We start from the raw sequence: 24,719 nt of genomic DNA on the forward strand, positions 1-24,719 counted from the left end.
TGACTGCAGGGATTTATATTTTTGGTTCTTTCGGTAAAGTCACGTAGAAGGGAAATAATAAAATAAGAAAAATATAAAACAATACAAATTATCACGACGTTTCGACTGCAATCATCAGGTGTGAAATCCACAGCAAGAAAATTAGAAAAATATTTTTTTCAAATTTTCTGAAAAAAGTCTTTTTTTTCTTTAAAAATTATTGCTGTGGATTTCACACCTGATGATGATTGCTTGTGTTGCAGTCGAAACGTCGTGATAATTTTTATTGTTTAATATATGTTTTATTTTATTATTTCCCTTCTAGGTGACTTTACCAAAACAGACTTTGTTAATGTGTAACGTTACTCAATTACTAAACACAAGAAGCAATGCAATATAACTGTGGTACAATTGTTCCCTACTGCTCAAAAATTATATAACATCCCTCTGTTTCATCATCAGCCATGGCCAAGTCACTGTTGGATTAAGGCCTCCCAAATCTGCCCTCATCTCTCGGGATTCTGCGAAATAACAACCCTTTGTTTACTGTTCACAATTCCAACTCTGTGCAACTGTTTGCAATCAATTGTGACATCTACCTACTCCCTACTGAATAACAAACAAAAAAAGTATCTGCTCCCTATTCACCTCAAGATGTAAATATTCATGGATCTACTGTACACGAGCCGATCTCATTGCTTCATCTCCACCGTGATCATCCTTTCAGGCATGTATCGCCCTTTGGCTGCCACTATCACCAGTTTCGACCATTATCCCTTCTAACAATGCATTTTGCCCAAGGACACTTACTTAATATGACGTCTTTATCTTGCATGTGTTCTCTAATCCCCTTCCTGCCTCTCAGTGTAATTGCCAAGCATGCACCTCTCCATGCTCCTTCGCACACTTTAATTCTTTTCCATTTTCTCTGTAAGCGTTCACATTTCTGATCCACACTTAGTGCCCTTTGGAAACGTTTTGAAATGAAATACCCAAAATAATTCACACCAACGCAATCCTAAGCCTATAGAAAAGACTCACCTGCAAATGCACTGCAAAAACCTCTCCCAATGTCTTCAAAATCGTTCACGACCTCGGTTATGTTTAAATATTTAAACATGACCGAGGCCATGGAAGATTTTTGCTCAAATATTATTATTACAGATGGCATTGACAAAATAGTAGCAAGAGAAACCAAATATTTCATATAACACTCACTTTTGTTTAACCATACCTCATAAACCTGCCCCTTTTATCACATTAATTCATATAAAAAAGTCATAAAATTTATACATGCAATTGATTTGCCTCAACATAATCTAACACGAACCCAACATAATTTCAGATGTTCCTGCATGTGTGACGTTCCTTGCATGATGCAGTAGCCATGCCAAACCGTGAGTCAGAGGAAATGGGCCTCACCTCCAATGTAACAGGTGTTGGAGGCACAGGGGTGTACTGAGGGATGTATGTGCCTTGCACAGGGCCTGTTGCTGGCATATACTTCAGAGACAAAAAGAAAACAAACGAGTGCGAAGATTAGAATAAACACATCAGCATCTGTTGTTTCAAACAAGAGCCTAATTTTATTCAAGCTCCATGCTAAATTCACACAGGTTATATTTGAGTGAGCAACATTGAGTAATATATCAAATACACATTTAGGAGACCTGCGTGCACACACACTACGGTCCTGTGTAATTCAAGTCAGAATATTATTTAAGAATTAAATCCACGTTTTCATCTTAAATTTGGCTCGGATGTCAGAAGACAAACATGCCATGTGATTGGCAATTTCACAAATGTATACCAATGTATTATTTATCTCTACCTGAAATTGTTTTTCTATCTCATCTAACAACTGCTTTCTCGTATGCAATGTGGTTTAAATGTGCAAATGGTTGCATACAAGGCATGTATATAATTAATCATGGCCCTTATATTTGACACTGCATAAATCATCCTGATTAATAACCCCTTTTCCAAGCTGTGTTTGAAGAAAACAGGTGATTACTCATAGAAAGCTGCTTATCTTACTACGGTAGTATTTTGATAAATAATCCCAGTAAGGCCCCTTCATCTTCCCAATATACGGTTCTAGATATGCTAAGCAATAACACTTTATGGTTTATTCTGTACAGTTGCATTTTATGAGATTTGTGCAACGCACAAACTAAAATTTGAACCGAGGGACACGACAATTCTTTTCCCATTTGGAATATTACGCGAAGATATTTGTATTTCTCTTTCTCCATTGTAAACACGAAAACTATTATTTTTGTGCCGTATTTTCCACATCATAATTTTGGCCCGTATTTGCGGGAAATAAACAAAAAAAATGAAATGTGTTGGGTAGAGAAGGAAGGAGGCTGCTCACTCACTGTGGCGGTACTGCCCAATGAGAGATGGGACATCTGCTGGGCCATTGGTCCCATCATGCCTGTCGGTTGCATGGACATTGCTGTCTCCATGGGGGGTGTCAGCACAGTGCCCTGGATTTGTGCGGCAAAAGAGGATAATTGCCGTCTGATCACACGCCACGCCATTAATATCTGCTCACAATATCAAGCGGCAAGCAATTAGTCCTTTGATGCGGAAATGGTGACAATGATAAAGTACGTGTTAATCTGGAATTATAGAGGCACATGCTTTTTTAATTTAAATCACTGGCTTGATCATGCACATACATTAAATGGCATTCCCAAACATAAATCAATGCGGTGTGTGTGTGCGTGGGGTTATGATTTGTGATAAGAAATGTACAATGGTTTTCAAGGGTTTCATTTTATGCTTTTGCAGCCAAAGCTACTCGTGATGTTCTGATGTCCTTTGTATTTGTGTCTACTACTTTGTGACCACACGGTGGGGCTAAGTAGACAGAGTAATGCCTTGCGAGCATTGTATTTCATCAGCAAAAATTGCATACAATAATATGCAAGATATGTTTTTTTTAAGTAATACATTAAATTGCCGTATAATACACAATCAAACTAAGAAAAGCCACCTATGTAGATCAATGAGGCACCCTTGCAAAAATGTTAGTCTGTGCTGGACAAGTGCCCACCAGATGCAGCTTCACCTAGTAGATGTAAAGCAGGGCCAGGAAAAATAATTACACTCTTACATATCCGAGCCTATTGACTGCAAAGTTATAAGCACTGCAGGAAATCCTGAAGGTATGATAAACCATGGCACTTATGCCCCCGAAAAATCTATTAATTTGGCAGAAAGTGAAAATGTTAATTAATGTACAGTCGAAAAACCGGGCATAGAGCACTTATGTTTAATTCTGCAAATATAAAAAAAAACTGACTCGGACAAAATTACGCTGTTCCACTATTTGCCCTTTAATTGAAACAAAAAAAAACTTTTATTACGGGCATTGGGGATTTACAGCATTTAAAGAGTGCGGCCATGTAATACATGGGGGATGTTTTAATAACATTTTCCATATGCGTCATCAAGAACTGATGTGCAACCATAAGAGAATTGTATTTCTAATTTATGGTTAATTGATGCATCTGCAGACTAATGTCTATTCTGTCCTAAGTGTGCTGTTTAGCGCAACATCTGCGTTCTCACAGCTGTTGGAGTGGAACAGCTACGTCGCTAAAGGCAGTGACCTCATTTTTTGTGTCGATGTACCCTTTATGTTCCCATTAATGAATCACTGTCTGAACATGAGCAGTATCAGAAAGCCCTTCACTGTAGATTATTGCCATTTCAGCAAATGATTCTGCCACTGGCCACGACCTGGGTTTAAATTTCCATATTCTGAATATTTTAGCGGAATTATGAAACATTTTACGATCCAGATAAATTGCAATTTTAGATGATGTACGCTAATTTAATGTATTCATCAGCTAAAGAAATTGTCCCAAATTCAATTGACGGCTGAAATAGTACAATTATCTAACAAGAACATTTGCATGCATTACATTGTATTTCCGCTGATAACTTTTATTTGAAATCATTCTATATTTAGACAATTTAAAGTACAAAAGGTAACGGATACATTTAGTATTATAATCAAATAACACAGGGGACATTTTAATTAACCTTATCACACCACCATAGAAATGGTTGTGATCCTGAGAGAAAAAAAAGTGTAAAAAAAAACCAACCTTGTGGCAATTGATTCACCTCGAAACCCTTTATGTGGCGTTTAATTAATTCGAAATACAGCAATTCTCAGTGCGTACAATGTGTACAGTATGTTTAACTCATTTTCACCTTGTGCATAGTTATGTTCAAGGTTAAGCTAGCTCTGCCAGGAACATTGGGTAACCTCCAGAGACGAGTATATTTTTTTTACCAGCGGCTGGCTGACGCTGCTAGAATCAGCAGAAGACACCGGCTGGCTCCTGTCTGCCTTTTCACATGTACACATATTGCCATACCAGCCGCTCGACTGACGTCAGACAACCATTATCTAAATGACTTTGGCTCACTCTTGCACTCTCGCCTACCGCGCCTACCACCGATCGACCCCCAGCATTGATTCATTTGACTGTATCCGCATTTATGATTGGTGATGGGAAATGGCTGGCCTGCCCAATAATTCCGCACGGCCGTGCCAGGGCAGATGGCTTCATCGTCACATTCACCTTGCCCTTCATCTCTCTCCTCCTTTACCGTGATCTGGTTGCATTAACAATCGCAAGGACTCTGGAAAGGGGTGCATGCTAAGTGCAGCATAATCGGCCACTAGAGGAGGAAATTATATTTGAGGAAGAAATTAGTTTAGTGAGAAACTGCACACAAGTGCACATAATCACACATAAATTAATCAGGAGCCTTCAACTACAAAGCCATGTCCTTGCTTGGAATGGCAAATTAAAATTACTATATCACTACAGAATTTAACTTTTTGACATAATCTTGATAACATCGGTCGAAACATGCACCTGTAAGCAATGATTGTTTAATCATCGGTAAAAAAGGAGCCAAATGTGAATAGCATGAACAAAACTGCATAATGTCTGGCTTCTCGTGCACAAATAGACGGTGTCGTAGCAACGGGCAGATGTGTTTTGATTTTGTAATGGCCAGTTCCAGGCAAATGGTTTCAATCATGTGTGACGGCAATGAGAGACACACGTATACATGCAGTCTTATAGCCGCTATACCACCATGCAAGCCTTTGTAAAGTAGAACATGCATGCATCCAGTCTTTACTTGATTTAAAAGTAAAATGTACATACATTATGTATATACCTGAGGTGTTAATTTCCTTTTTTTACTGATATATTACATTCAAAGATTAAATCATCTTACTTTCGTTGTACAGTGAAATAAAGTTACGTGCTTAACTGTGTTGTTAAAGGAGAGTTGTTTGGGGGGAGGAGGGGGAGCAGGAGGGGGTGGGGGCATGCACATGCTCAGGTTCTGGTGAATGCATGCGAATGGGCACAGGTACGGTGAATTATTATGATATTTACATTGGTTTGGAGAGTTCTACTTCCGTTCTCTTCTATATAAACCAGCTGTGCAATTGTGATGAAAGCAAAAGAGGGTTTTCTTTCCATTAATCTTAACCATTTTGTTGGTATTCTATTAAATTAAATAGAATGATTAATTACAGTACTTACTAGCTTAAGTTTTAATCTACATGTGATAATATAAGCAATTTAATGAAAACATTAAAACTACATTACACAATGATGTTCATTGCCGAGATGAAAATAAAACAATTATATTTATCGGCTTACGATATTGGCAAATTGAATTGTTTTATAGTTTAATGTATCATTTTCCTCTATATGGAGGACACAACCTTTAAAAGCAATATAAAACAATACCCAGTGATGGCTATAAACACATGATCCATTGCCGAGGTCATATTTTTACAGGAAATAAAACTCTGCAGTTTGTGAACCGAATACAAGAATGGCTGGCACCGCGCAGGTGCGGGACGTTAAACACGGTACATTCCCGTTACTTTATAGATATAATTCAGAAGCTAAAACCCCTTTCTCCTCCTCCCCTTATCAGATACTGATCATATAATTCGAGTGTGGGAAAAAACAGCATTATTTTACAAGCACATACCAATTCACAATTTACTTGGGCATTCTGTCCGCTGTTTATTTTTATGACGCTGTCACTGCCATTTACAGCTTCAGTGCGTTCGTTTTTTTTCCTTCCACTTTCCCATTACGGAATCGGTGGGACATCACGCACCGATGCAATGGTCAAGGCCTTGTTAATGTACAAGGCCAGGCTGTGGACGAGCTAAATTAGCAGGGAACATTCTTTCGGAGGCACCGATGGGAATTCTGTGGCTAATTTGCCATCACAAGAAGAGTGTGACCGCTAACCTTATCCTTCTGCAACGGTCATGGCCACGGTAAACGTTACAGCCAGAAGTACTGTGCTAACCGAATGACTGTATCACATTAATTCATCCACATTTGCAATATTTTTTTGAACAACCGGCAGCGACAATACAGACACCTCAAAGAGGCCTTTGTGCCAGTGGCAATGTAAGTGGTGCAGTGCTGCATAGTAATAGACACCACTGTGCAAGGGAGATTATAGGCATGGGTGGTGGCGAGCAGGTGGATCTTACCGCGGGCTGCATGACGTAAGGCTGATGGGGCATCCAGGATGTACTCTGCACCTACAAGGGGACACGAGCCACCCAATTGCTCGCCATGTTCCACGCATTGTACGCAAGACGTTGTTAAAAAATATAAAAGAACCACAAAAGGCTACTCTCTTCATACTGCAAAGTCAATTCAATTAGCAGGCATGAATAATACACGTGCAGTGTAGTTCCACTATGCTGCCATCTGTTTAGCTTTGACACAAAGCTTAATTAGTCACTGACTGATGTTATTCTTCCATGCGCCCAAATGCAGCAGGCCATCCAATGTTAACCCGTTTACCCAGCGAGGACTACAATACTAGTTCTGTGCATTGCATCCGAAAGTTAGATAGGGACACAGAGTATTTACAAGAGGTATTCAAATTGCATGAGCAAACACAGAGATATCCCACTCGTGTGGAATTTCATTGTACAAAATGATAGGCTCTCAGTTTCCCATGCTTTGGTAGAACACAGTACCACATTTTTCCCTCTCTGAGATGAAGTATTACAAGTGTGTTTTTTTTAAGAATCTTGGCAGAGGTTCCCTCTCAGTCACAGCAAAATGGAATTGAGGAAGAATTCATGATTGATACATTTTTGAATAAAGGAATTTGAGCAAAACTGCAAATCATCGCAAAGCAATGTTTTTTTTTCTCTGTACATGATATTTATATTTCTCAGAAAATGTGAATGACTGCTTTAGGGTCACTGCTAAAAAAATGGCTTTGGTTTCACCATCGCATAAAGGGGAATACGAAGCATCTTTCCCATGTTCATATATCAACTCAATGAAATACGCCTGACTCTGCTGATAAGACCCAGTTGGTCAAAACCGGTTCAGAGTTTGCATATTTAAACAAATGCTGCTTGATAATATTGGTATGAAAAGTCAAAAGGCCGATGGATGAAAGCATATTTATTTATGTGACGACACAGAATGGAGTTGTGTTTATTAAAAACTTTTACAAGTTCAATTGCAAACTCATTGGCAAGCAGCACCATGCAAATGCACACTCGTGGGCACTTTCATTTTCACAGCATGTGGGTGTTACACACACACTGCACACACACACACCTGGTAAGTGGAGACGGGGGAGGCTAAATACGGTGTCATGGACGTCTGCGCTATCATCCTGTTTGTCGCAATGCTGTACGGAGATGGGTAGAAACTGCAGGAGGAAAAGTCGAACATGCGCGGTATTAAATTCAGGTTTTTGGTAGAAGAAGAAGAAGAAGAAGAAAAATAAATAAATAAACACCACACACAGCCCAAGTGCTGTATGTGCAGTTTCTGTGCACACCACAGTGGTTAATTTTATAATTTTATTCGCTGACAAAGTCGCCTCCACCAATGTGGGGATGGCTAGTGCGAGCAACCACTCACCCATTTTGGATAGCAGTGGGGTCGTATGTGACGGCGATGCCGGTCTGAAAGGCAGGGAAGCGTCGTGCGTTAAACAAAAAAAAACTCAGCTGGCCATGTCGAGCAGCGGGAAAAAAAGGGCACTGAATAAAGGGTTACAATTTATGCACAACTGCACAATGCACAGGCTGTCTATGCATATCTAGCAAAAAGACAAAACCCATCTGGCATGGAGTTAGCGAGGTGTACGCTTGTGTTCGTACCAATTGGCGGATGTCCCATTGTGCGCAGATTTAGTAAACACCATAAAACACATCGTGGAATTATTGCCGGATTATGTTTTGGAAATTTAAATTTAGATCCTTCTTTTAAATGTGTTCATTCTGGAATGAGAAAATCAAAACCATTCTCCCAAAATAAACTCACAAGGTGCTTTATGTGAACACTATACAAGGGAACCGACAGATAAAAACCAAACCCGGTGTGCACGATGACTGGATGTCAGAATTTTAAAGAGTTGATCCTGTAGCTTGAATCGTGACGAATTAAATGTAACGTCGTGGTTGAAAATTAAAAGATGGAATGTTACAAGTACAAAGATAGCGTGGATACAATGCGAATGAAGGGACTTTGGAGGCAGTAAAGTGACATCATCTTCTGGGCTTTTTCTCCGATTCAAGGTGATGCACTGCTCACGGGCAAACGGTCATTCTGAATATTATGGTGCATATGTTATTGCGTATAACTTGCACGCATTGAAAACTTTTTGTAATAAAATGCAGCTCTATTTCATCATTATGATCCTGATCCGCCTTCAATAACTGCCCTAGAAAGACTCGCATTCAGACTTGATTTGAGCTGGTACGCCCCATTGAGCTGGCAGAATCTTTAACAAGGACTGCCTGCGCTATGTTTATTCAATTGTGTCCCTCCAACAAATATCTTAATTTGTAGCAAACTTGTTGGACGTAACTTTTGTTTTCCCATATTAAACTTAAGCCCAGCTTTGCAGCCTTCTTTGTTAAATTCTTCAATCATTTCCTGTAGTTAATTTTCACTGCTTGTTTTAATGACTCCGCCAACAGCAGATCCTCCAATATAGTAAATCTTTTCTCGTTGTGTTTACACCTTTTTTTCCCTCAATCCCATAAAAAAACAAATATCTAATATTGCTGGGAATATCCTTGGGACACTGTATGTTTTATTGAGCATTGTGTATTTTGAATCCTTTACAAACTGCATATATAAATTGGAATGTTTTTTTCATACAAAAATTTGATGCATGTATCAGGAGCTTAACAATCAATATTACGAGAAATTGCTTGTAATTGAGAAATCAAAACACCATCACACCCCTACATTATATATGTGATTATAAAATAAAATAACACAAATGCCAAATAATTAACTTCATATAAATGAAACCTGTCATTCTAGCACTGTTAACCCTCGGATGCAGACCTGAAATACTGTTCTGTCGGCCTGGTCTGGAGCACCCGTACAAGTAATAATGTACATTTGCTCACAAAACATGACCATCTGATCCCTTTATATAATAAGATGTTAAATGTCTTATGTAAGGTCATGCGTGTGTGCCAAAGCCTCCTGGGCTCAGGGCGGCATCCCTAGGGTTGAGAATTTCAAACATTTTGGTTGATGCGAGGACTTAAATTTAGCTGGCTCTGTTGAGGTTGCTGATGCAGTATACCCATCACCATGGCTGTAACCAAATAGTCATACGCTACCTTCAAGTCTATTGGCGACCAAGAAAATGTCCAGTGAGAAATGAAGCCCTGGTAAAATGGTTCGTACACCTGACTTGCAATTCAGAGGTTGCTGCTTCAGTCTCCACGGGCTGGAGTTGACACAATGGGGCAAGGTTACTCATTCCCGCCACCTCTGTCCACCCAGCAGTATCAGTGGATGCACCGCAGCTAGTCGAACGGCATGTTGCGTGTGGTGGGGTAAAGTGTGGGTACTCACACCTCTTTCCGAGACGTTTGCCCAAATAATCTCTTGAAAGGCTCTCTAGAGTGCCCTCAAGTGAAAACCCTTCTGCGAGCGGTAGCATGAGCGAGCGCTTGTAGGGCTGCACCTTTACCGAACACATCATGTCGGGTCTCTTGGACTCAGGGCTGTATCCATCGAATTAAGAGATTCATTTCTGTTCGCCTTTCGGTGTCTCTGGTCAAACACCGGTGAGACAAGGCTATGAATAATGCTGTCTCTGCTGCCAGCCAATCCGTTTCAGGGACAATGCATATATTATCAGAGCATCTTTGTTTTCATGTTTTGCCACACGTACGTGTGGTCAATGCAGACTTGGTGCCGTACAAAAGGTATCTATTTGGTGTTTGAACATCTCAACACATGTTTTATTGCCAGAAAAGGGTAAAACCTATTCTTATTTTTCATCATTGACACTGGCAAATGGTCCCATGGATAGTTTCATGTCGTTTGGCTGATGATGCATACAGAAAAGGACATATGGCAGACACGGGGACACGGAGAGTGCACACTCACTTCCCCTTCCCTCGGCCAGGCCCGGCCGTTCTGCGTGTACTTGCTCTGACTCTGCCTCTTCTTTTGCCCACCATCGGCAAACTTGCACAGCAGGGGCTCAGACGGCGCTGGAGAATGAGCGGGGGGGGGGAGCAAATGGCAGTCAGCATTTTTATTTTTATTCAGTAAATTTGGCATAAATCTGTTCCAACATCAACAAAAGAGAAAGCCATCATTTTAGAGGGCAGCCCAAGCGTATCGTTAGAGGTCTGTGACAAAGCGTGAGCGCGTAACATACGCGGGCGCCAAGGGAGACGGAGCGCGATCACGTGCCCTAACGTGCTCCAACGTTAAAATAGCTAAACTTAGGTAGGAGGGGATGACGTTTTTAAGTCGTGTCGCAATGCTTTTTTTAAATATAGGCAACTTACTGCAAAGTATCTTAGTAAAAATGTCAGCAAAATGATATGATAGCCACACTCGATTTCACTAGAACTAAACAACGTGCAGAAAATGTGACAACTGTTTGGTAATCTTTAGGAGTGAAATCTTGACTTAAAGCTTTCGTGACTGCAGGAATTCATATTCTTTGGCTCTTTCGGGAAAGTCACGTAGATAGGTTCAAAGAAAATAACAAAAAATAACAAAAAACGGAGGAGCCTTTTTTTTTCTTCCTGATGACGAACGCATGTGTTGTGATCGAAACGTCGTGGTTTTTTGTTATATTCTTTGAACCTATTTAGGAGTGAAGTTAAATTGGTTTTGAACGAACCGTAACATTTTCTCTGGGTCTCCAGGAAAAAAAGGTAATTGGGGTTTTGTAGCTTAACCTATTTCAGCTTTCCACTTCAATATCTGTTCCAGGATAATGTAAAGGCGAGGAGGAATTCAGCATAACTAAGGATTGCCAGTGCTGTGCATCTCATAAAAAAAAAACTAGCTCTGTGTGCCACAGTTAATATCATTTGAAATATTTCTTGCGCAAACTGCTGATTCTGACATTACATTCACCGCAGCACACTCACGGTGTGAATTTAGAAAATAAATAATAAAAAGCCCAAACATTTCTGGTCTCCGGTCTGCGTCAAGGTTACCAAGTGTGACTCGTGCCGTGGAATCCATTTCAGAAATCCCCTAGCAGACAGCAACACTAAATAAGTTTGTCTCAGTTAAAGTACAACACAAATTTAATAACTTTCTCTGCATACCATGTCCTCCCATCCACATTCAAAAATATTAGGGTAAAAAACAGAACTGGAAAAAAACAAATTTATCTGCATGCACAGAAATTTTTTTTTTTGCCTTTTATTATATTTTAAAATAAAAGTACAGTTTTAGTGGATTTCAAGAGTACATTGTCATTTGTCATGAAATAATATGCTATGTGCTGTTAAAATATGAAAAATGCACTTTACCTTCTGCAGTATATTACAGGCCATGCTCTCCATTTTGAAACTTAAATTAATCAAGCGTAGAGGGCCAATGAAGAGCACATTTCTCGAAAAAAAATTAAATTCCAATTTTATTATTACTTCATTCTTAACTGGCCCAGGGTTAATAAGAACCATACAATTCTCACACCATCCTGGTCCCTATGGTGAAACGATGCAGATTTTAAAAGCCAAGGGGGTGGTGTGGCCAATGAAGCCTCTAGCTTCTCCTCCCCAAGTCCCCCGCCCCCCCAGTGCAAAAGGAACGCACTCTGCTCGTAAAACACTCTGCTGGGAATGTGCTGAAAGAGCAGATCGGGCCACATGATTCCCCCCCCACTAAATCTGACTGCTTTTGTGATGTCAGCAGGGCCAGGTATAATCTGCGATGGCATCTCACATGCCACACAAGCTGAAAAGGGTCGTCGGGACATCTTGATATTAAATTGTTAACTTCTTTATTGAATTAAACCAAACGGTGGTAATGTTTCCTCCTGTATTAATTTGTGTGTGATTTTATGCCGAGCAGTATGAAACAGAAATTTCATTCCTGGCGGGTACAGAGTCCTGGCTTGAGCTTGGTGGAATTCATTCATACAAAAGTGACTCTTGCATAATGCCAACATTGAATCACTGATAGGCAGGTTTAATTTATACCCTCCTGTGAATATGTTGACATCATTCTTTTTTCACCTTTTTACATTTAACTTAATATTAATAACTAATCGGATGTTAACATTTTTCAGCTTTTAAATTGCGAAAAAGAGAGGTGCCAAAAAAAGGCTGAAACTACCGTACTGTAATTAACTTTGTTTAAACATTTAGCTTCCCTTTGAGACCTGCACACACAGGAAATGACAATGTGTGCTCAATATGTGTTGTACCCTAAAAAGAGGGCCCTATTTTTTTTCTCAGCCCAAATATAGTTTGTATGAAGGTGGCCAAGACTCGATAATGTCAGTCTCTCTCTTTGTGTATGTGGACGTGTGTTTGTCTACACGTGTTGTTGGGGTAAATATACAATTTTAAGCAAATAAGTGGCATTCTCTTGGGACAAAAGACACTAGAAACAAGGCTCAAATTTAAATAATTGTAAGCCTGGCTTTGAACTTCTACACCAGATGACAAATTCAAAATATCCCAAGTAAAGTCTGCCTTGAGTGGGTGACTTCGTGAATTAGTGTGCAACATATGCACTACACTACATGAATACCATCTCACCCATAATCCAGATAATTAAATATAGAAAACAACGCTTTAAAATAATTGCATGTGCATTATGTGTGCATTATTCAATGCATGTTTTTTTCTCTCTTGCAAATTAATGAGTTACTTATTAATAGCTACAATTGCATCTGTTTCACCACATTAAATGCGCTGTTTGATAATTTTGCCTCAATAGTGCAGGGACCTTTAATATTTTATTATTATTATAAAATGCTATTTGTTGAAATAATTGTTCGTCAAATGCAGCTAGGTACTCATTGAAACATAAAAGGTTACGTTTAAATACCAAGTTCATAACAAAAATAATGACTTTCGAAAAAAAAAGCAATTGATTTTAATTCCACGCATCTGTTGCGAAAAGTATTACGTGAATATATAGTCGGTACCGTGCGAACGTATCGGTAATGCAATTGCAAAAACGCAACAAACAGTCTCCAAAGTGAGGGTTTTGCTGGTGAGATGCTGCGATTGTTACCTGGAACACCAGGTGGGATTTGGATGAACTTGCCATTAAAATGCTGTATCACTGCTTCACATTTCTCCGTGGACTCCATTCTGTTGTAGGGAGCAAACTGCGGTGAGCTCAGCGAGCCGCACTCGAGCGCACGGCAACATTAACGCAGCCGGACATTTCGTGGAGCTTTCAAACAAATGCCGCAGTTAACGAATAACAAAAACAGCCAGCTCACAAACACAACAAAATAAGGAAGAGTAATACGCAAGAGGCGATATCTTGCATGTCACATCACATCACCATAGTTAGTATATAATTCACAGAGTCTTGTAGGAAAGTATAATGCAATAAAAGAAGAGCATAACATTAATGACCATTGAGTAGCAATTGTTTAATGGACCATACCCATCTGGTAAGGCTCAACGAAGTTGAAACTGGTACCAGAATATACTTTGTTTGAGCAAATATGAGTGGAATATGCTGATCTGGATGTGCCATCAGTGAACAGGGTTAAGAGCCAGTTTCAAATCTAGATTAATTGAGGAAAACACATCGCTTTGGCGATTTCCCCCATTGTGTATAATGAAGACATCAGCACGACCACGTAGGATTTCAAGGTTGTCCTGTTTCGCTCTCCAATTTGTTTTCGGATTGTACTGCTTGTTTAGCTCAATGTCCAACGTTCCGTTTCACACGTCGGGAGCTTTTTATGTAAACCCAATTCAGTTCAGTTCACATCGGACAGCTACGGCATTGCCACAATTCGACATTTAAAGGGGCATTTGCCATCATAAGAACCTGCCCGAAGTGTTCCTTCCTATTCACCAAGAAACAACACCCATTTACCCGCCACGCCGTTCGTCTTTTAATTTCTCCGCCCATGGAAAACCGCTACGATGCCGTGGGTGGACGTGGGGGACACGCCTGTGGCCTCAACGCACCAGGGCGGCGGTTGTCGTCGCGGTCGTGTAAATTGCGACCTCGCGTAAAGATGGGGGGCAGCATCTGGCGGTCGGGCCTTGCTCGGCCCCCCCCACCCCGGGCCGAGCGTGACTTACCGCGCGAAGCCGACCCCGCGGCTCGTGCCGTTGGCATCGCGGAGGATGCGCGTAGAAATGACCTGGCCGAACGGCTTGAGCATGCCCTCCAGCTCCTGCTCGTCCATGGACAGCGGCAGATTGGAGATGTACAAGTTCGTCGGGTCCTGCTCCTGTTGCTGAAACCGAAAAACAAAAAACTAATGTTAGTTGAAAATATAATTAACGGCGGTGCCACCGTGTAGGTTTTTAACTGTTGCGCTGTGCAGCATGACCCTCCGATGCGTTTTCAGTCACGTGTTGTTCGGTGCGATATCTGGCGTTACGCTTCACGTGCTGGGAACTTTCTCAAGAACTTAACGGTTGCTGAAGAAGTTACCAGCACATGGAGTGAAAATTCGGGCATCATGCCAAACAACATGTGGTACAGCCAGACAACACGTTGGAGAGCTATACGGTAGATAAGTGTCTCTACATTCACACAAGAGTTGGGCAGTCCTCATATCTACTGGTGCAAATTCCCCATTTTTATGACAGTGGCCAAGCTCTCTCTCTATATAAGATAACCGCTGCTGACATGCTACAAATTTGAGCTAATTCAATTTATCCCAGAGGGCGTAGCTTTGCGTGGTTTCAATGAGCCACTCTGATGCAAGGAATGAAATGGGGGCCCCCTGTACAATTTCCCTCCTCTTCGTAGCCCGGCGCCAGGACCCCTCTGGGGCTGTGGGCGTCAATGCAGTTGCACCGCCTGCACACTCGATTGCTTCACCATCTCCCCGGAGGGTAAGATGGACACAATCTGACCAAAACTGACAGAATGGAACCCCAACTGGGATTTGAAGTATTCAATAGTGGTCCATCCCCTGTGCTTCAAACTGCAGTGCCACCCAGCCAAATAAATTCAGCTTTGGATCACTTGGAGAGTAATGTATAAAAATGCGTGTAGTAATGTGAGTGTGCAAATTGTATTCTGCGAACAGAAGGCATATGCTTGTACATCATGCATCTATAAAGGGTGTTCATTAAGGTATCATCCATTATTATCGAATTATATTTAGACAGCAAGTTTGCGCAAGGTCGATAAAACGACACACACGTGCGCGCGCGCACGCACGCGGCATTATGAAGATTTTAGCGAATGAGTCTCGTGCCTCTAAATGCCCATATATTAGCTAAGGCATTGGTGATAGATGTCGTATTGAGGCCTTGGCGAGGGCAGGTGCCTGCCAACATTGCAGTTCTGATTGTTAAATATATTTAGGTTATACGTGCTGTTGAATATCACTGTAAGGTTTTCATATTTCGACACAGGCTTTGCCTTTCGCATTTTCTATTTCATTTACCAGGCAACTTCTACCAAGGCATCAGCTCTTTTTCAGAGGCGATCTGGCCACACACGGTATCTCAATGAAGTGGTTGCTATCATACGTGGGAATGTATAGCAGCAGCCTGATTATAATCTAAATGCATGATTCTAAATGTGGAGTGCAAAACCCGAAGGATGTAGAGACAAATCCACGTGACCAACATGGGGTGAGAGAACGCGCAAACTCCAAATATACAACAAGCATCGTGTAAGGGTCCGGGATCGAAACCACGACCTGCGTACTAGGCGAGGGAGATAACACTCAGCTATGCCACATAACCACAACATTCAACCAATCAGTTCACACGGCTAATTCTTTAAGAATGGATGATACCTTTATTTACACCAACGTATTGTATTGCATTACTGGTCATTAATAAAAAAAAATCAAGTTCTGCTTTAAATACTGCATTTGATTTGCCTGAATAACCAAACAGAAACATATAAACAACCATATGGCTTTGCTGCTATGCATATTAAATATGAATGAATGTTTTTAATCAGTCGATAGACCACAGCGAAATGTTTAAAAACTGAGGCTGTTATAATCACTATTGAATTGCAATTACAAGTAGGAGGCAGGCATATGTATACGCAATATGCACATGCACGCATACATTTTTGCATTTATGGGTGCAGTTTATTTACAGCCATCTGGTGCAAACATAATCTTAAGAATAATTTCAGCGGCATTGTATATGCAGGTGGAATGCACGATCATCTGAGAGATTGTATATCAAAAGACTGCTGATATGTGCTGTATTTCTACAGGAAACAAAGGTTGATGGCTGGTATAAATCACTTAAAAAACATCTGAAAGCATCCCAGTCAAATCAGACATGAAAGTGTGTCTTCTTTTGCTATGTCTGTTCTCTTTTGTGCATCAACCAACACCTTGGCCAAACCCGGTGCTCTGATTTACATGTCTGTGGAGGGAGACATAGCAGAGTATTTGTTGAGAATCGTTTCACGAACACAATGAAAGATATTTGTTGCAAGGACACAACTGTTAAACGTGGCAGATTATTGATGCATAGGGCAGTTATTGAAAGCAGACTGGGATCTAAATAACGAAATATAGATGCAGATGACAGCAGGCTTAAGTGGTTTTTGGAAAATTGAACTTCATAACGAAAATGCACACACCAACGTGCCTCAAGATGGATGTTTTAAATCAGTGTAGTATATTACCCACTACGGCATTTGGATTAGAAATATGGATATTGGCAAATAAAGTGGAACAAAGGATAAAACGTGAACAAAGAAGCATGGAGCAGTGCAAGCTTGCAATGACGTTGAAAGAGAGAAAGAGGAACCCATGGATCGGAGACAATGTTTGCTAATTAGAGACTTCATACTGATTACTGATTGTTAAGTGGGCTTAGGCTGGACAGGTCGCTAGGAGAGTTGATGGCCAGTGGTTGAGACTAATGACTGAGTGGCAACCAAAGAAGTGAACATGCCTGAGAGAATGGCCACTGCAGTTTTCGTGTGCAATTGCTAAATGGATTGTTCCATCCAATGGGAGCCGGTGAGCAGTGGTGACTGATTGGGGAAGCTTCCATCTAGCAGTAGATAGCTCATTGCTCGTGATAATGATGATTAATAGTACGGATTTATGTCAAAAATATCAAGCAAGCCAACGTACAACTTCATACCGAGTTGATTGTAATATAGCACATGCAGACATGGCCATGGAGACCGGGCTTGGATGAAGTAAAACAAAAAAGTGCTTCCATTTTATTCATCACTTATCGGAGAGTTTTACGGCCCTGATATTCACCACAAATCAAGACATGGAGACGCCAGTGGAAAAATAAAATCTGCTTCGAGGGCTGATGCAAACGATATGGCAAACCCGAGATGCCTCGCGTCTGCATCTGCCCACCTGCTGATGACCGTCTATGGGCATATGTTTCACTTGACATTGCACAGTCAGGCAGGCTGCCACAGAGCCGAGAAATACAATTTCCAAGCGGCGGCGCAGCACGAACGTTCTGCGTTGGTGCACGCTTCGACAGGACGCGGCTCCGGCAAAAGCCCCTCCGTCTCCCTACGTGATGCCACGCGCACGTGGCAGCCATCCAAGCACCTGCTCAAGATCAGCGCGGGATCGCAAGGAGCACTCGTGCCAGCTGGAGAGCTTGGGTTTATTTGTTCGTATTTAAATCGATGGATTATTCCGCAACGAGGAGAGGCCGGCACTTGAAATGTTTATATTGTTGAGGTTATAAGTGTCCACACAGTCACGGTGATTGCTGTGCTGTACTCAAGTGCACTTGTGGACACGCGAGAAGAGGCTTTTGTGATCTCTAGTGAGGCTGTCAAGTGAAGAATTTCCAGCAGTACGAGCTTATGGGGATTTCTTATAATTAAACACACGCACAATATGGATCAGCTCCAATCTTCCGCCTGACAGTTCTGCACGAGTTCACTTTTAGAGGGGGCGGGGGGGGGGACATGCAAAAGTTCCCGAATGCAAACTATGCACATCTGAAATGAGTGCGATCTTCTATTCAGCCATATGTTTGATATTGTTGCAATAAACCCCTCTCAATTTAAAGCGACTGTTTACCAATTGTGGGGCGATGTGTTGATTGGAATAGGATAAGTTAGACACTGAAAAAAACTCATAATCAACGTTTTTGGGTTTAGATCGCGTTATTTATAAATGTGTCGTAACCCTCCACCACCTGACACGGCCAATCAGTAAAAAAGTGTCACGTTGACAAAAGACAAATAGTTCACTGCTTTAGCCCACCGGTTGTGTTGAAGCGTGGAACCACAATATTTACAATTTGAGTACGACGTTTCGCTGGTAATTGCCATTCTGGCGAATTACCCGATGATGCTGGATGCAATTACCAGCGAAACGTCGTACACAAATTGTAAATGTTTTGGTTCCACGCTTCAACACACCGGTGGGCTAAAGCAGTGAACTATTTGTCTTTTGTCAACGTGACACTTTTTTACTGATTGGCCGTGTCGGGTGGTGGAGGGTTACGCCACATTTATAAATAACGTGATCTAAACCCAAAAACCTTGATTATGAATAATATTGGTCGCGAAATCTAGCCGCGTGTTAAACTGAAAAAAACCTAAGAGCCTTTTTGGAGAAGCTTCTTAAAGCAACGATGAGCGGTGAGGCTTAGGTAGCCGGTGACCAAGCCCAGAGAGCAAACGCAGTCACGTGCCGTGCTTGGGGCACATCAGGTGAAGAAGAATATCTCACAAGCGCGAAATTGAGGAGGACTGCATGTAAATGCATTCTCTGGGGTGGTGTATTATCATGCAACTAACAAAACCGGAACTTTAAATGATCCAGGGAAGACTTACATTCACTCTTTTTTACGTGCAATTTTCTTGAGGAACTTTGTGTTTTCTTGGTGTGGTTTGGGACTGTTCTTTCTGCTATTTTGCTGCCTTGCTCAAGCTTGGGAATTAGTATACTTATGCAATTTGAACACACTATTTTACATATTTATTGTGGATGATTTCCTTTCCTTTCCTACACTTTGCAGTATAGCCGTTTTTTTGTATTGTCTGTTGTTTTAACTTTCTGACCTGCCCCTGCTGGACATATGTGAAAACAGATTTATGGCTCATCGGATCTCTCCAGGATACATAACGATTCCGATTTTCCAGGACAACTACTTCAAAAAAAGAGTATGAATTTGGAAAAAATTGAATGGGTGGCAACCCGAGCCATGGCGTTTACCTGGCTGGGCAAGCTTCATCATCCTGCAGATTGGTTATTGCGTTGCAGCAGGAAAGCACGGCCAGATACAACCGCACGCGATATTTCCATGCGGATGCAATTAACAGCTGGAATGGGCCTCTTGCAGGCTTTCCTGTGACCTTCAAAGTGGCGCCAACATTGCACTAATGCCACAGCCAAACAAAGTGTGTCGTTGCTGTAAAATTGATTAACTCTTTTTTTTGAGGGGGGGGGGGGGAAGCCAGGCATAAATCAAGAAAATGAAGAGGAATGGGTGGAAACCGTGCCGTCAAAGTTCATTATTTATTTTTAATTCATTTAATTCCGTGCAGGCATTAAAGCGTATGATCTTAATGCGGCCGTCTAACACTTCTCGCAGCTGGTAATGCGCTTTTGCTTTCATGGACAATTTGCGCTGCCAAACAGCATCAGCTTTACCGTTTGACTCTGGCTTTGCCAAGCACCGTGCATGTCACCGTCCTAGATTAACCATCAAAACATCATTCAAAGGCAAATGGAAAAACCGAATGCCTTTTTAAAACACTCCAGGCACAGCGGATGTTGAATCAGGCTTGTTTTTATAGCGCAAGCGTAGGGAGATTGCTTCCTCGTCACACGTCACTCAACTCAAAGGTCACCGCAAAACAACAAAATTATTATTATTATTCCCTCTAAATGCAACTGGAAAGGCACACTCAATGAGAAGAGTCGGTGATATTTAAAATGTGCTGGCATTTAAAAACATGCGTGCCAAGTTATATGTGTGTGTGTGGGCACGTATAAATATATATGTACACAAATATCGAGATTCAATTCCAAAAAAGTTGTTCATTTTGAGTCTGTTTCATATTTTCAACACCTCACAATCCTCTGGATCTCATCATTGTTTGGACATGCAAGCTACACATTGTAATGTATACCATTGCACAATGCTGCACATAAAAGCATAAGAATCATGCAAATTATTATTTACAGATATCTGTCAATAAATTGCTGGACGAATACCTCCTAAACCCTGTCAGTGATGGAAGTTGACCATACCTCCCCACGCTTGTGAGTGTGGACTGAACTGTGCATATATGCAGAGTACACAGATGGAGAGCCGTTGTATTTGGCCACGCTTTGTATACAAGACCTTGTTAAATGAGATAAATTAAGTCCCATGTTATCATAAACTGCAGTCTGTTGAACACAATAACTGAAAGATACGTGCAGAATTGCAAAGATTCTACGTTCTACATAAATAATCTGTGACCCCAAGGATTAGGTAAAACAAACTTTGAGCTGTATCGAATTAATTTATCCTGAAATAGAATGTCCTCCCTTGTGCCTACACTGGTATGAATTTTCAGTTTTTTTTCTCATCGGTAGACAGCCAACCCACACGTCACTGCACTGGCGCACAACTATCGGGGCTGAGCGCGGGGGAAGGTAATTTTAAGTTAGGCTGATAGTGGTGGGCTTAGAAGAAGATTGTGCCCTTTTCTAAAGATGGCAGAAAAGAGTTGAGCTGCAAATCACTTCTGATAGTTACTGTGTTCTGGGAAGTAAGAAAGCTATTTCTGTCACCTAAGATTTAGCTGGGAAGAAAGTGTACATCAGAAATAAATTGGAACAGTTTTCATGTTTTCAAAGAACACCCGAGATTGCGAACATAAAAAACCCGAGTCAACACCAAATGTACACGGGTTTTGATTTTTTTTTAAAGGAGGTTTGTTGCTTGTTTATAAAAAAAAACGAAGACCTATTCATGACCCTCGGAGTATGTGGCTCATTTCTGTAACAGAACACAACCCAATGGCACATTTCATCTGTTGTTTATCTGCCCACCATTGCATCTCACTGTGCTAGTGCTGCTTTCCTTTCTGGCTCCGCGGACTGTCTGGGAGCTGTAAAAAGTCTCACCAATGTACACCACCGTGCTAATAGACTTCCTTTGTTTGAAATTGGGAAGCACCCAAGAAATCACTCGTTTAACATTGCTTTTCCTCTAATTATTAACGTACGTGCGGAAGTGGGTAGTGCTGGCCACCCACCCCCTCGTGTGCAGTTCCAGCCTTCATAGGTGCTCGCTAACAACACGTTCCCCAACACTCTGTTCAATCTATACGGGGGATCTTTGTCTTTGTGTGCACCTACGGAGGGCGGTCCACCTGAAAGTCATTTTGTTTCAAACCCCAAAAATGTTGCAGAGTGTATTGTTTAATGATTTATGAAAAGTAACCATGTAACTGAGTTATATGAATTGCTGCACATATCAATCATTATGTGCCATTGTGGAGAGTCTGCATACTAAAACCAGAATGACTCATGGTGGTGATGTGAATCAGTGCTTTGTTTAATTCAATTCCATTTTTACCCAGCAAAGCCTCACTCATTCTCAAAACTCTTTCTTGCAGGATGATTCTATTAAGGAAATGTGGCTGATTCCTTTGAAACATTTATTTGTGCCTGGGTAAAAAAAAAACATGAACTTAATCAACGGGTTTACATCCTACTTGCTATTCTGCCTTCTAGAGTTATCTCACTGTCCCTGCAGATGGGTGAGGCGTGCAGATGTCAGCGATGTTTACCAGCCCCTTGCTTTGCAAGTCACTGGGCTAGAGATGCCATGCAATTATTTTACATTTTTCTTTGATCTACACGAATAGGGTCCTGCATTAAAAAAGACTGATCCTAACTTGCACATCTCGACGCAGAGAAAATGTGAGCAGAGCGTTGTATCGTATGGCTCGTGCAGATGCCCCATACGGCGCTAACGCTTGCACACTTTCCAGGGAGATGGCCTGTCGAAGGGAATTTCAGTTTCCACCTTTCTCTGCCAAACGCTCTGGCAACAGCCATGCTTTCCTGTCAGAACTTTACCCCCTTTTCACGGGGTTTTGTGTTTTTTTAAGTGCCATTTCCGTGCCTTTAATCAAGGCCCTGTTTGGGACTCACTGCCTGAGTGAGTGCCTCTGGGTTCCTAGCAATTCACCAGATTAATGCAGGGGGTCCCGCTCATCGATGTGAATGTAACTGCTGCACAAAAGAACATGCTGGAAAATAATAGCTTTGTTTTAATGCAAATCCGTGCCTTTTCCCCGATCACTCAATGAAGCTACTTCCTTCCATTTTAATGCCATTCACTAAGCTAGAATCAACCGTTTCATTTTCTAAAGACGTTTCTACATCAATAACAGAGCTTAGCTCTCTTTCTCTCTGATCCCTAGCTAATAAAGAGCTCGGTGTAGCTGTTTGGAAGGAAACGTATGTGGGTAGCCAGGAAGCTTCATGGCCATTTACAAGCACTGGGCTGAAACCTCTGCCATGATTATTTTGGCATAAAGGCTGCGGAGAAGTCAAACGCGATATTATGCACCGTTTCCGAATTAGCACGCTTCAAACTGCAATTTCGTCTGCTAAACTTTCAACGGCCCATTTTTCAACAGCCAATTTTAGAGACTTGCTCTAACCAACCAACACTAATGAATTCCTTCAGCAGGAAATATTACATTTAATGTAAAAAAAAACTTTATATATATATGAAAAAATGAATGAACGAAAGTTTATGAGTGGCCATGTGCCGGCGCGATTTCCATGTGAATAATATTCTAGGTGTGAGAGTAAAGTATACTGTAACGCCTTTTGTGTCAGTGTGAACACTTTTTTAATGAATAACCTGGGCGAGCAATAACGCAGGCCCCGGCTAAATGACTTGTCAAGCTCGTGTTAATGGGTCCTCGATGCTGGAGTGGCTTTTGGACGAAAAGTATTTGGAGTGCCCCGCAAAGATCCATCTTTCCCAAATGCCACCCCCCACCCCACCCACCAGCTTGTTCCGGGCTGCATACACTGCCATTGAATGCTACTACAAAGCCTGCGTTTGAACCAGCCGCTGATCACTTGACATTTTCCCCTAACTGCGCCCATTGTCCTGCCAAGGAGCGCGAATGAAAAGCGCGCATTGTTGGTGGCGCTTGTGGGATAAAGGGGGGCGGAAATTTGTGTTTAGCTCTGCCAGCCCTTCCCGTTTTACTCCCTCCAGCTTTAGCCTGAGAATCCCGGTGGCTAAATCGCTCCTAGCCGATGCTGCGCAGGCATGGAGCGTCGCTTGAACCGCACCACTGTAATCCACCTCCACGACGCACGACAGCCCTAATGGACCACTTTGCAGGTGCTGTGAGGGCGCTAATCTGCAGGTGCCCGGGGAGCACCTCTGTGGGTGGCGTCACTCCGAGGACCTCACGTGTAATAATATTCGCGAGGCGAAAAAAACGCCGCGCAAAAGCGCGCGTTGTGCGCGCACGGTTCGCGCCGCAGCGCCGCACATTGTGTCCCCGAGACCTTTGGCTTCACTTAATTTTTATTCGCACGCCGCTACGGTTTCGCCCTCTCGCGCGCCGCCGTGCACAATGAGCAGCCTTATGAGAAGTTTTCGCGCGCGGGCGGGGGGATGCATGAATGGACGGGCTCATTTTGAAATATCTTAACTGACGTCACCGTCCGTAATCCCCCACGAACGGGCTGTACAGTGCAATTTGTGTCATTTTATTTAAACGGAAATGACTCGAAGCCCGCAGCGCTTCTTGTAGGTTGCGACGTCCAGGAAGACAACGCTGTAGCCAAAAAAAGCAAATGCGGTGTCTTGTTTCTTTCAACTGATCAGCATTTGTTATCAGCTTCGGCGTGTAAAGATTGTCGGGAGGAATTTTGCCTGAGGAACGTGGGGGATGCTGGCGCCCAGCGAATAACTGGTCTCAATTTTATCACAGTCTGTTATTAAAGCTGCCAATTCACATTTGAAAACCAAGCCAAATTCCAACAATTTATAGCCCACCTCTAGCATAAACCAGAATAATAAACCTCTGCAGCAGCTAACCATATTGAAAATGCGAAAATATATAAATTTTAAAACTCCCATAAGACTATTTACACCTCCAGGGCTGTTGTAAGTGCTTTAACAGCTGTGGAGAAAAAAAGTGTAACAGGCAACATTCATTGTCCTTGACAACTAAGATATTCCATATTCGTCGTCATCATGTCATGCATGACACCAGCATGGTTTG

The 24,719-nt window shown here is 41.7% G+C and overlaps 1 protein-coding gene across 7 annotated transcripts in view; it reads right to left on the reverse strand.

Annotated features, from left to right (window-relative positions):
* LOC144934524 (RNA-binding motif, single-stranded-interacting protein 1-like) overlaps positions 1-24,719 on the reverse strand; it is a 276,390-nt gene that overhangs the window by 4,631 nt on the left and 247,040 nt on the right. For 5 of the 7 annotated variants that reach the window (XM_078860394.1, XM_078860390.1, XM_078860393.1 and 2 more), the window contains 9 exons: positions 14,606-14,763; positions 13,569-13,648; positions 10,458-10,564; positions 7,956-7,999; positions 7,647-7,740; positions 6,551-6,601; positions 5,421-5,465; positions 2,361-2,471; positions 1,402-1,482 (listed from right to left, as the gene is read on the reverse strand). In XM_078860394.1, the coding sequence (XP_078716520.1) occupies positions 1,402-1,482; positions 2,361-2,471; positions 5,421-5,465; positions 6,551-6,601; positions 7,647-7,740; positions 7,956-7,999; positions 10,458-10,564; positions 13,569-13,648; positions 14,606-14,763 (771 nt within the window). Of the gene's footprint in view, positions 1-1,401; positions 1,483-2,356; positions 2,472-5,420; positions 5,466-6,550; positions 6,602-7,646; positions 7,741-7,955; positions 8,000-10,457; positions 10,565-13,568; positions 13,649-14,605; positions 14,764-24,719 lie in introns of all 7 variants that reach the window. The other 2 variants (XM_078860391.1, XM_078860392.1) reach the window with 2 other exon arrangements.

Source organism: Lampetra fluviatilis, chromosome 10 (assembly GCF_964198595.1).
Source record: "Lampetra fluviatilis chromosome 10, kcLamFluv1.1, whole genome shotgun sequence".
Classification (NCBI taxonomy): domain Eukaryota; kingdom Metazoa; phylum Chordata; class Hyperoartia; order Petromyzontiformes; family Petromyzontidae; genus Lampetra; species Lampetra fluviatilis.